The sequence below is a fragment of the Nestor notabilis genome, unplaced genomic scaffold, assembly GCF_000696875.1.
Source record: "Nestor notabilis isolate BGI_N333 unplaced genomic scaffold, ASM69687v1 scaffold18303, whole genome shotgun sequence".
Taxonomy (NCBI): Eukaryota; Metazoa; Chordata; class Aves; order Psittaciformes; family Psittacidae; genus Nestor; species Nestor notabilis.
The window spans coordinates 1,585-15,226 of record NW_009922551.1 but is presented as its reverse complement, the minus strand read 5'-3'; the positions used below and the strand labels follow the sequence as shown (position 1 = coordinate 15,226).

At 37.7% G+C, this 13,642-nt stretch overlaps 1 protein-coding gene across 1 annotated transcript; it reads right to left on the bottom strand.

Annotated features, from left to right (window-relative positions):
• Positions 1-853: 853 nt before the first annotated feature.
• On the bottom strand, positions 854-13,142 carry PSAT1 (phosphoserine aminotransferase 1; the record flags this gene model as incomplete). Its single annotated transcript, XM_010011680.1, has 8 exons — positions 854-1,285; positions 1,922-2,059; positions 4,434-4,562; positions 7,497-7,666; positions 8,729-8,901; positions 10,506-10,711; positions 11,812-11,881; positions 13,082-13,142. Coding segments are annotated over 8 exons (1,053 nt in total), but the record flags the coding sequence as incomplete, so codon positions are not given.
• Positions 13,143-13,642: the final 500 nt, after the last annotated feature.

The window sequence follows — 13,642 nt, the reverse complement described above, 5'->3', positions numbered from 1 at the left end:
AAATGGCAGTAAAGTCACAAGCTGAGAAAGAAAAGTAACTTAAGGGTAGTATAACAGATCTTTTCATAAAACCACAGTTCCTTCTCTAGCTCAGACTATCAAAGCCTGGAAGGATCAAGTGAGAAAGTTGGGCCAAAAGTGTGATGAAGTGTCAAGAAGAGACAGAGAAGTCAAGACTTGTATTGACTGCAGCTGGGCAAATCCCCACATACAAAAAGGTACAGAACTGAAGCAATGAAAAGGCAGAGAAAATACTGGAGCAATTAGAGAGGGAAGACATTTTATAAGCACCAAACAAGGAAGTCTGCTGTACTTTTGGCTAGGAAGTCAGTGCAGAGAAAGTCACAGATCCGAGTGGAATACAGCCATCTAGTCTGGCAGTAGGGTTAACAGACTAAAACTAAGCTTTTGGCAGGAGCGGATATGCACACTCCAAAATAAGATTATAAAATTAATTAACCTACAGAAGTTTAACATACAAAATGCACAGAGAAATAAACAACATCATATAAATTTATGTAATTACAGACTCATGCATCTTAGCTTTAAACCTATAAATGATAACATGAAAAAAGGCTCAGTCTTACAGACTTTAACCACAATTGGTATCACTACGTGGAACTACTAAGATGGTACTTCAAGCATAGGAGCAGAAGTCTGAAGGCACGGTCCTCAAGTTAGGAACACAGACACTGACTTCTAAACTATATTCTTGCTGGTGGAATATGTGTGATTAACTAACTAGATGTCCTTAGAGAACGCTTAACATTAGTTCTAGCTTCACTGTGCAGTCCCAGGGTATTTCTAAAGCATTGCAGAAAGCCTATGAGAGATTTTATCTCCTGACATTTACCGAAACTCATTTGTGACTAGAAGCAAGCATCAGACTCAGATCCATAGTATCTTACAATGCTATTCATGTTTTAACTACCCATTTGAATACTGTTTTGCAAATTTTGGAACCAATATTAATCAGTTCGGGGATCCTCACCTTCAGTGAAGCCACGGCTAGCAAGTCATTGCAAGATTGAGCCTCAATCCCTTAAAGTTAACTAAAATAGCTACAGGAACTAAAAGAAAATATAACTTGTGCGTTACAGCTGTGCAGTACCGCAGTAACTCTCAAACCCTTTAGCTTTTATTCCATAGATGTGCAGCATGGTTCTAACCCATCAGCATTTATGATTGATGCATCTGCAGGAAGCTTCTCATGAATGCTGCAAGCTTCTGAACATCTTCTACAGTCACTGCATTGTATAAAGAGGCACGGATTCCTCCCACAGATCTGAATTGAAAAGAGGAAAAAAACAGAAAGGTTTTGCATATTCTGAAAAGAGACATTAATAATATTCACAGATATTTTTACCTACCCTTACTCAAAAGGGGTAAAAATTCACATTTTACGTGAATAAGAAGCAACATTCAAGTCTTCATGGCAAGCTTGCAATCTAGAGAAACTCAGTGGTTTTTCGTTATTTATAGCTCTAACACTGTAGCCCTAAGACATCAAAAAACTATCCGTTTTAATCCCATAAACACCACTGAACATGGGAAGGAACTCTTGCAACCAGGCAGACGAAGCACACAATGAAAAGCTTTATACAACAACAGAATCTGACCTCAAGAGTCACCTTCTCTGACATTTGCACAAAGCCAGGTTTACCAAACTGGAGAAGACAGCAGAATTGAGGAGAAAGCTCTCTGAAGGCCACCACACTCCAGCAGTAGCTGAGCCACGAACAGTCTCTGGTTACAGCCCCTATTACTCTCTCAGACTGCTATTCCCAAGCGATGCCAAACCAGTATAAGGAACAGCTTGTGGGCGAGAAAGACTGGTAAGTCAATACACAAGCCTACTGCTGTATCACTGTAGTAACAGTTTATTCTGCACAGGAAAGGGATTCATTTGACTAACACTTACCGATGCCCTTTCAGAGATATCATGTTGAGCTCCACAGCTTTCTCAAGAAATTTCTTTTCCAGTGCTTCATCACCCTTGGTACTGCCAATACGGAAAGGGACATTCATTCTGCTTCGGTTCTTCTTCTCCACAGGGCATCTAGAGAAGTTGTAGAATAGGATGATTAATCCATTTTTGCTAATTTTACATTTTCAGCTACATACATTTTCAGAAAGTAAAACTGCATCTGTTTATCACCAAAGTCATTCCTCCATAGCTGAAAAGTTATTACATTCTGTGAAAGAAAGCAACCTTCCTTTAACCAAGTATACTAACAGAAACCATAAGTGGAAGGCTTATTAGCCCCTTGTGGCATACTCAAAATTGCCCCAGAAGAATGCACAGGAGGCATACTAAAAACCACCACCCCACTCACAACAGTCTCAGCTACATTCCCTAGGGTAAGTGAGATTAGTTACACTGAACTTTGACTAACTCTCAAGCAGTTTCCTCAGAACTAAAGGAAGTATAGAAAGGAAATTTCCATAGACATTAGAGACTTCCGTTAGTGCTTTCAATCCACCTTCTACATTAGTATTCAGAATCATGAACATCTCATGTAGAGACCTGTAAAACGAATCTTGCATTGCATACATGGCCACAACATACAAGGTGCATCACAGCTCTTTATTCTCTTAAAATTCCCTTTAATCTAAACTAGAAAATTCAAGATACATTTAAAGTGGAATTTCTCTTCAATTATTTTATGAAGGTAAGAACAGGGTGGGGTGGGGGGGATGATTTAAATATTTTTCTTTAGTGCATCTAGTTACAAAGCAGATATGAAGCCTCCAGATTTACTCTTTCCTAAGGCTGTGATGTAGTTTCTTGCAGGGACTTATTAGGAATAAATTCTCATAAACTGCATGCAAGTTTCATACCTATTATTATTCTATTTGACAAAGAATGGGTATCACTATTTTTTAGATCCTCCTTTGTACAGATATATCCATTTTGATGAGGAAAAAAGATCAATTATAATATCTGCCCATGAAAATTTTCTACTTGAGATGCAACCAGGAAAATAGTTTTCAAAAAGGGCTATCTATGCATGTAAGCATTCCCATATTTGCAAAACTGTAGCTATGCTATAGCTTTTAGAAGATCCAGTTACTCTAAGGCAATCCTGCATAACTCAGTCAGTGTACGGACTTTGGAAAGCAAACTGCAAATGGCACACAGCACTTTGTGAAAGAAAGTCTTCATTTGCTAAATGGTTTGTTACACTGCTTAACCAGTGAGGCATATCACAGATTAGGTGGCACATTACAGCTGCGAAAGCAGCTTCAGATAAGTCTCCCTTTTAGTCACAGAACATAAAAAATTCCAGTCTTAAAGGTATTGTTTAGTAAGATCTTTACTGCTCCATTTCACCTTCCCAATGTTTACCATCTCATCTGCATTGCATTTCCCCCTCACAGACCAACCTGTCAGAAACAGATTTCTATTTGTCATAAAATGTTTTTTCAAGGCTTCATTTGCTTACTGAGATTTATGAAAAACCCTCAGGATTTCAGTAGAGTAGGATCACAGTCCTGATCATGACAATGCTAAAGGCAAAGCTGTTCTCATTAAATGGATAAGCAGAATGTATTAAATATTATGATGAAACTATATCCCTGCCAATTAAGGTTACAGTCAGCTTTAATTTAAAATCCAAATTTCATTTGCCCTATCCTAACTTTGACTTGAAAGTTATCATGTCCCAAAAATGTGGATTTTATACTGAAAGTGAAGCTTCACAGTCAGTTATTAGTTTGAGCTTAGCAAGTATTACAGTTATTCCAAATATTATCAGCTTTTAACTACACATATATTGGGTCCTATCAGCTTTAAAGCATCTTGCGACAACATGTAAAAATTGGAGGGTTAAATCTCCTTTGGAAAAACATAAAAAATAACTGAGGAAAATAAACTGTATTACATTTTTACCACATCCAGGTCTGATCTTCCTCTTTCTATTTCAGAAACTGTTTGAGAACACAGCATAATTACCTAATTAAAATTCTGTGCTTGACAGAGAAAAAGCAGAGTCTGACTACTGAAAGAGACAGTAGCAAGGATGTGATGCAAAAGTGGCCACTGCAGTTTCTTACAAGCCACTTTCTCTGTTTTGGCCTGCAAGAGATTGAGTAAGCATACTAACCACAAGCTCTATATCTGGTTTTTGTATACTCCTCTCCTAGGCTCCTGCATTTTATTAACTTTAGAACATACATTATTAATATGCTTCACAGCTGACCTATACAGGATAACTTGAAATAACTTCCTACTGGAATGAGATTCATCCTTGTCAAGTGAATAGTCTGAACAAATAGTCACCAAGTGAATGTTTTGCACAAGTAGTCTTACAGGTATTTCTATATACTGAAAAGGTAACTTTAAAAATATGCTGCAACCAGACTCTTAAAAGTTATGAATGTTTGGCTCTGCAACAAATGTTGAAAACAAAGGGAAAAGCATAGCAACTTACACATAGAATCCATTAGATTTGTCTATAATATCATAAATCATCCGTGATTTGATTAAACTAAGTTTATCCATAGCTGCAGCTCCACCATTATTCTTTATCCATTCCAGTACCAGTCCCATGATGTAAATACTACAAGAGGAAAAAACATTTTTCAGTCAGATTACTAAAAATCAAAACAACAAAAAAACAAAAACAAAAAAACAAAACAATAAAAAAATAAAACCACAAACAAAAAAACACAGTCCTGTTTAGCACCCCACAAAATGTTTCAGTAACAGAACTATATGTTTGGTTTTAGAGTGCTTAACAACCCAGAATCTGGAGTATTTTACAGATAATGACAATTTGAAGCAGACGATATTTTTCAGACACAGATAAAGTATCCTGAAATTCAAATGCTACACAAATCTGTTGTAGCAAACCACCTCCTTTGCACCACAGAAGGACAAGTCTTGCAGGTTTCCTGCAGCCCTGCTAGGCTCCCCAGGACATGCCCAGACATGCTGCATGTACTGCCAGTTCATTGACTACACAACCGTCTGTCAAGTCCTAGAAAGAGCCAGAGGTAGTGCAGAAGCGAGTGGCATCCACCCTGCACAGCTACTATAAGCAAAGATACAGCAGTGAACCTCAAATGTACGTACATTAATAATACCAGAAATCTAATCATATTTTCAAACATTAAAAAAAAACCCAACAACTATAATCCCATTTCTGTTTAAAAAGATCTTTTGCCCACATGAACAGTGAAGTTTGGTGAAACAAATAATGCTATATCACACTTAATTATTCATTACCATTCAAGTTCTAAGTAGAGATCTGGAAGCCTACTGGCATCAGGTGGCTTGGGTGTATTAGTGTTTCAATGCTAGTTACTAAGCACCACACAAAAAAATCCCTGAGGCCTTTTGCCCTTGTGCTTTAGTTACAAAACTCAGCTTGTTCAAGGTCAGGCATTTCCCATGACTACAACACTTCACATAAAAAAAACCATGTTCACAAGTTTTTATGGCATATCCCCAACAAGTTTGCTTTTATTAATCCCTTCATTACAGATTCCAAGGGAGTGCTCAGACAACATTACTCTACACATTTCCCTAACACAAACACAGAAGGAGGCTGGTTTAAACTTCGCTACTTTTAATTTCTATGGGGATGCCAGCATCAAATGTTTGAACACTGCAGAAAGACTGAAGACTGACTTTTACACAAAGCACCTTACAGCTTTAAGAGCAGAATCCTGATACATTTATGTCAGCACACTACCAACTACCCTAGCATAAAGGATTTAAGCAAGGCCTGTGCCCTTGCCAAAAACACAGGGCCACATTCACCTCTTACCCTTCACTTCCTTGAGCGAAGCTTCTTGGATAAGTAAAGTTTAAAATCAGCCTTAGAGTCATCCACAAAACCCAGCCAGCTTAAATCTTTTATCCTTCTTTCATGTCAAAGTAATGTTTCTGGAGCAATTTTAAATGCAAAATGTACTCTGGAGGTTGGAAATGAGATTTTTATTGCAACTTTATTGTTAATTTTGGCAAAGCAGATTAGGGTCAAAGAGTCAAGCTCTGTAGTGCCAAGAGGTTAAAGCCATTAGCATCACCTTAATTTAATTTAACATCCTGCTGAAGCATCTTTTGCAAATTCAGTTAATATTTCCTGCCTGTTTGCCAGCAGGCCATTAGAGAGTGCAAGGAAAAGAGCTGAGGAAAAAAAGAACGAAGAAGCTTTGCCAGTTCCTTGCAGGAACTGGAACAGGCATTTAGAGCCAAGCCAAACAGATGTGCACACTGCCAACATTTCAGTCTGTGTTACATTCTGGATCCTGGAGTGTACTCCAGTGTGGGTCTGTAGGATAGAGTGAAATCTGGCAAGGCAGTGATCCGAAAGGAGAAAGACTGCTAGCTTAACTTTACTTTCAGCTCCCTTAATCTCCCACTACCATGTTGATGTTACTGACACATACTGAGTTACAGCTAAAGCAGCACTTTCTTCTCAGAAGTTCTTTGCAGTGGCTGAAATAAAGCTGCAGAATTTCATTTGGTTTGCTTCTTGAACACAGCGTTGCTCCTCTGGTCTAAGTGCTGAGATTAAGTAGAACTTTTCAAATGGAAATAGCTTTGTACTTGGAGAACATGAATGGCTGGATTTAAAACCTAGAATGTGCAAGTACAGAGTGTCCAAACCAGAATGTGTGACTTGGCAGTCAGGAAAATAATCAATCACGGAATATAGGCTTTTCAATCACTGGGAAGAGAGACATCATTTCACTAGTTACCACCAGGTAAGAGACGGTAACATTGGAAGAGCAACCCGTAGTCTGTTCTGCTTCTTGCATACATGAAATCACCAACTAAATGCCAATTTTATGATCTTGATTGCTAGCAATGATTATGAAGCTAGACCAATTTCATTTTTGGATGCCAAGTCAAACACTGAGGTGGTAGAAAAGAAGTAAGGAAGGTTGTTTGTTTAGTTGGTTTTTTAAAAAGGTAATTTAGTCATTAGTTTGTCTTATTCTCTAGTACAATGTTTTGCAGTTTAATTTCAAAACCAACAGTAATAAATGGTGTAGCTAGAACAAGAAATATTTTTTTAAAAATAACATTTACTACTATTTACAGCAAATATAGGGGTCTGGAGGTTCAAACACCACGAAAAACCTCAGAACAAATTAAATCAAATCTGTACTGAGTGTTCAAGAATCAAGACTAAGTGCCAAATTACCTACTTGCAAGTGACAGAAGCACTACCACTGAGTTGACGAGAGTTCATAAAAGGCAAAATTGGATCCTGAATCTTTCACAATGGAATTAGGACATATAATATTAACTTCTAAAAATATTATGTCCTTTATGGCTGAGTCCCACAAGGCTACCTCAAAGCCTGCTACAGTCATGTGGCTGGACACTTCCCATGTTTTCACAGGATTCCCGCGAAACACACCAACGAATCCATGACTGGAAGGCAATACTCAGCTTGCGAAGCTTTTCTCAATAAGAGCAGCAGATGGCAGTGCAGTTGCTTTCCAAACAGGAGATCTTAAATAGCAGGGTAAATTACCTGTAGCATGGTGGAGTGTTATACAAAGAGCCGTTCGCTGCTTGCGTTTTGTAATCCAGTACTATAGGGCATTCTTTCAGTGCAAATCCCAACAAGTCCTCACGTACTATTACAACAGTAACTCCAGCACAGCCAACATTCTTCTGAGCACCAGCGAAAATCACTCCAAACTAACAGAAGAGAAGAAGGACTTGCTACATATGTCCACTAGTAGATCTTATAAGTGATTGATACTCCAATATCATTATACAACAGGGTACAAGTCAGCTGAATAGCTTGGAGAATGTGTTGAAAATATGCAAGTTGTAAGTCAAAGAAGAGTTAGAAGTTCTGATTTCAAAGTGCAGTTACAACTACAGTTGTTATCCCATGCACGCCTATAATTAGAGCGATCTATCTTCCTTCAACTGAGGAACAATAAATTTCCCAAAGATTTGCTAAGTGTTTTTTTAGTAGCCACAAATAATTCTCAAGGCAGCCTGTCCCAATTTCACAGTACTCCAAGCGAATTCACTAAAATAAATTCATACATAGATCATGGTATTTTCAACCAATTTGGTATTTCAGAGGATCACATAATCTACTTGTTTGAAAAGGCAGATCAGGAAAGACCAAGACAAATGCACTAACAATTGCCCCTTCTTTTTGTTACACACAGATAAGAAAGGTAAAACATGATACCTCAGTGGTCAGTAAAATTTCTCACTCCTAATACATTTTACAAACGTAAGCAAGTACTGTGTTCTGCCTCCGTATTGTCTGAAACGGACACAGCAGTTGTGAGGCACAGGAAGCTTCATCAGCTTAAAAGGGGTTACAGATTTTCCATGTAAGAGGCAGGATCAAAAACTCCAGTTCACAGTACTCTGCTATATCCATATATATACACTATCTACAGACTAAATACGATTCAGAAGATACCTTTTTCAGCTACAGCATCAGTAAAGACCACACAGTAAACAAACTTGGACAGCTATTAACATGAACAATTTCATCATAGTTCAACCTGGTTTTACTGGAAAAAATAAAAAGAACAGGTAGGCACTGAAATCTCAAACTTTACATTTTAAATTTTTAAATTTGTATTCATTATCAGATACAAAAATCAACAAAACATGAGGTCCTGAATTATGCTGCTCAGCATCTCCGGCCACCCAGACATTTCAAACTGTCAAATTATATGCTTTCAAGTTTGAAAATGCTTTGTGCAGCCACTGTGTCCAACACTGTACCTTGGAAACATCCACAGGTCTGGACATGAAGTTTGATGACATATCACAAACCAAGACTGCTCCTTTGACATCGGGTACAAAGTCAAACTCCACACCATGAACAGTCTCATTAGCACAGTAATAGATATAGGATGCATCTGGATTAAGATTCCAAGTGCTTGGGTCAGGAATGTCTGAGACAGACAAAAAAAGAAAACCAAAGGTCACTGGAGATAAGGAATTTTCCTGGCATGTAATTTTACTTTAACACAAGACTTAAGTGCAAACCTAGAATAATTTTGCAGTATAAGGTATTAATTACCTTGTTACTAGGAAGACATAATTTATCTGCAAATGAAATACATCAGTGCATTCACAAAATTCTGTGACAAGCCACCATTAAGCTTGCAAACACCCTTCTGATTTTCAGCCCTTATTCCTCAAGGGATTTTAATCAGGTTTGCAATCCCAGACTGAAAACTACTGCCACAGGGTCCAAAACAGCATTTCAGAGAATTGAGGCACTGGTTCCAAGTATCCTTCCAATTCTCACCGGCGAAGTTCTCCAAAGCTGCATTTCTGAGGATCCCCAGAAGCATTTCAGTCTTGCCCAAGCTGAACACAAGTTTATCTACCTACCTCCCATGTAAGCTTTGCAACTCATTTGCAAAACCAGTATTTCTTCTGTCAACAGGCAAAATACAGGCATGCCCTGACAGCACGGAACAGGTTTTGCATAGAACAAATGGTTGCTCTTTCTTCTCTCCTTCAAAACACATGGGGAAGAAGTGCTGTTATGGCCTCCATCATCACTTACTGCCTCTCCTCTTATCTACAGCTGCCAAATGGTGGATACACTCCCTTGACTGGAAAGCTGTAGGCTGAACTCCTTCCTGTGCCTCAAAGGATATAAACTGATCTTCCAAGTTTGTGCCTGAATCACCTGTTAATATACTAATTCATGTGGATATTCTTTCTTTCCTGTTGCCACTTTTCCCAGTTCAAATGCTATAATTTGGACGAAAGGGAAGACAAGTGAGCATGACTAGCAGGAGTAGAAACCAGAATTCAGGTGTCCCTACCCCAAAAATTATTTATGTATATACAAATTATACACTTAAGTTCTTGGCAGAGACTGTCTCATAAAAACTCCTAATGCCTCAGTTACAGTTAACCTTTTTCTTCCTTCTACACTGTGTTCATTCAGCTTAAGTTATGTCCAGTAACAAGCATCCAGAGGAAGAGCTGAAATGCCTCTTCTGTTTCAGAGCTAACTGACTGTTATGACACATGGGTGGGGAAGACAAGTATGTGGGAACCCCTGAAAGTAGCTAGCAGAATACAGGTCTCCCATCTCCTGGGCCAACAAGGTTAAGATACCAGACATGCTTCTGAATTTCACAGCAATCTCATTGAGTGTACTGAAATACTTTGCAATATCTCTGCAAATAGCTTAAGAACTCAGCCAAACAAACAAACAAACAAAAAGTATATATAAAAAAAGAAGAAAATCAGACAGCCCAGATGATTTTCCTACCAATACACATTTGCTTCTTGCAACTTATTTTCTGCAATTTGATCAGCCTAGTTTCACAATTCTTTTCTCTTAGAGAATGTTAAGACATCTAACAGATCTCCCAGTGATGAACATAGGGAGATGTGGCAGGCAATCTTTTGAGTGCTGGACAGTCAACTCTAACTAGTTAACACTCCGTAACCTAGTAGCCGAGTTGGACCGTTTTTTAGAGTGATTCAAATAGCTAGGCATTCATATGAACAGACATAATCATCAACTTACTTGTATAGGCTCCTAGTTTCGGATGAACAATATTCACTTTGGCATACTTCTCTGCTTCCTTAGCTGCTTTTGCTGACCAAGCTCCAGTAACCACATAATCTGCATGTCTTCCCTCCTTTAAACCAATTAGGTTAAGTGGGACTGCACTGAACTGAGCAGATCCACCTCCTTGGAGGAAAAGGACTTTGTAGTTTTCTGGTACATTTCTGCATGCAAGAAATAACCATCTATATTATTCCCAGAAGACACAGGATGCATACTACTTGATATTACGCATTTACGGCATACAGCAACAGAGGAAAAACACTGTCATTTCAGAAGAATCTGCCAAGAGGTTAGAACAAATCCCATTAACTTACCTCAGCACAGGTCTTCACTAACAACTTCAGTATTAAGAGTAATGCTATACATTTTACTGATAAAAACTGGATGAAAACAAGTTTTTCTCCCCCTTGGATATCATCAAATAAATTCACTCCTGAATAGTCCTACTATCATAGTACACACAAACTTAGAAGATATTCCAGTAGAATTAATGCTCACTTGTAATTTTGGCTACTGCTCACTTCATGGCTTTTCCGTCGGGCCATGACCTTCGCACCAAAGTGCTCAGAGTAGAACTCAGCTTTGAGGCCCTTCAGTTGCAAGTGCAACTGTATATTAAACTGTATGTGTAAAGCAAATGCCATAAGGAGTTGACTATACAGTCACAAAAATTATTTGTTCAAACTAATCATTAAAAGCCCTCTGTCAATAATTCTGCCTGTGATTGACAGTCAAGCTTTTATATGAGATGACCAAAATTGTAAGCTACTATGAGAACATTAATCCTAATATACAATATATTTATTTCAAACTTTCAAAAACATGTCACACTACAAATAGGAAAAGAGCTCCTGCTCAGTGATTCTAAAACATGTAATGTACAGATCACCCCTGTACCACTAGGGAACTGATTTCTGTTGTTTCCACTTATTTCTTGAAGAAAGTTGATGCCCTTCATTAATTCTATGAAGATGACCAAAATTAAAATTTCAGAAGAAAGGCAACTAATGAGTGTGTAGTAGACATATAAAAAGCATCTTAACCTAATAAAAGCCCTTTGTCACATCCAAATAAATCAGCATCAGACAAACAAAATACCAGTGTCCTTTCCAATATTATCACTCTATCAGACACAGTATCTAAAACAAAAGGCAACCCACCCCCTGTAAACAAGTGCTTTCAAGGAAGGGTCTCCACAGTCTCCACATATGTCATTACTCGTGCAACTAGCACAAAATTAAGCAGGAAGTAACTGACTTACAGCAATTCACGCACAAGATTTTCAGCTGTATTTAAAATTTTTGTGAAGTCTGAGGTCCGATGGCTCATTTCTTTGGTGGAAAAGAAAGAAGAAATAACATGAAACAAAATGGTAATACATCAATGTTATTTAAAAATTGTGTTAAGCTTTAAAACTTTTACACTATAGACCTAAAATACCTGAAAATCCCATTCTCAGTTTCAAGTCATATTATTCTTATTGCTGAGCCTTCCTAAACACCTACACAAGACTTATACCTCCAGTCTTGTCCAAATCCAGGCAAACCCAGTCCATTCACGTTTGGCATCCACATGACCTTACTACCCCCAGAACAACTACATTTGTGAGGAAAAAAAAATACTCCCTAGAAAGGTGCAGTTTTTCCTCACTCTTAAGAATTTTCTCTGCTCGTTATGCTGTAGCAAGTATACAGTAAGGTGTAGTGGCTTGTTTTGTTCTTTTATTTTTAGCAAGGCTTCTTCACACCGTAATCCTAATTAAATATTAAGCACACTTAATACTAATTTCTTTTATTAAATCCATATGCTTCCTTCCGTCAGTAAGAGCATACAACTTAAACATGAATCCAAATCCTGAAGACTGGTGCACATTCTACTTTTATCAAACAATCATTTTCATAGAACTAGTAAAATGCTGACCATCTTCTTGCATAAAGTTTTTCTGCAACTGGAGCTGAAAAGCCAGTTAGTTATCCATATGGTGCAGAAGACACTTCCTCCTTATGACAGGACTGCATTGCCTTCCTAATGGGAAGGATGCTATACATCAACTGCATCTGAAGTGTTCTGCCACACAGTATGTAAGATCCTATATATGATATCTATATATACACACACATATAGCATGTGTATATCTGTGGATAATATGTGTATACACATACAGTATTTCACAGATACCTACATTTTTTTATATATTGCTATATATATACACATTCATACCCCTGCCCAGTGGTCCAAAAGTACTAATGTTCTCAATAGATTAGTTATCTTTTTTTTCCTCTAGTCCTTCGTTTGGATCACTAAACATCTGGCTATGTATCACTTTATGGTCGGATGAATGGTAGAAAATCAGTGTGAAAAAGTATTCTCTGAATATACATAGTAGCAGAATAAGGTATTAGTAAAGAAAAAGAGTTGAAATACCAAGATGAAGAAGTTTTATTAAAGAATTTGTTAAACATCTAAATTCTAAAAAAAATTACAAACCCAAACAAAAAAACAAAAAAAACCAATATATTTTTTAGTCTTACCAAGAACACTTATACCAAGTCCTTTGTAGTCCACCAGTTCTTTCTGTGCTTCTAGTAATACCTAATAAAAGAAAAAAATTCACAAATAAATTAAGGGATTTTTCCACTATTTGGAGACACCAGTGCATCATGCATATTCCACCTGCTCCATATTGCAACAACCTGACACTTATGCAAGATTAACAGAAGGATAGTTGCCAATATAATTTTGCTGTGCTTAGTAGCTGAAGGCTTTTCTTAAGATAGCATAATTAAATCAAATGCTTGTTGTGGAGACCGTGTTTTAAATTATTATTTCAAGATCCGTATTTCCAGATTTCAGGATGATTTCTAGGACTTAGACGAAACTTCCAGCCTCTTACAGAACACTTAATGCTTACATGTGTACTCTTTCTAAGCAAGCATCTTAAATACCCACCCCTCCACCCTGTGTCTTTCACTTGACTTGTGCAAATAGGACAAGCAAGGTGCTGACGAAAGCATAAAAGAAAACAGTTATCGTGGGGAACTGGATACCTCAAACTGACCCAACAGGACAAGAATGAAGTCCCACACTTTCCG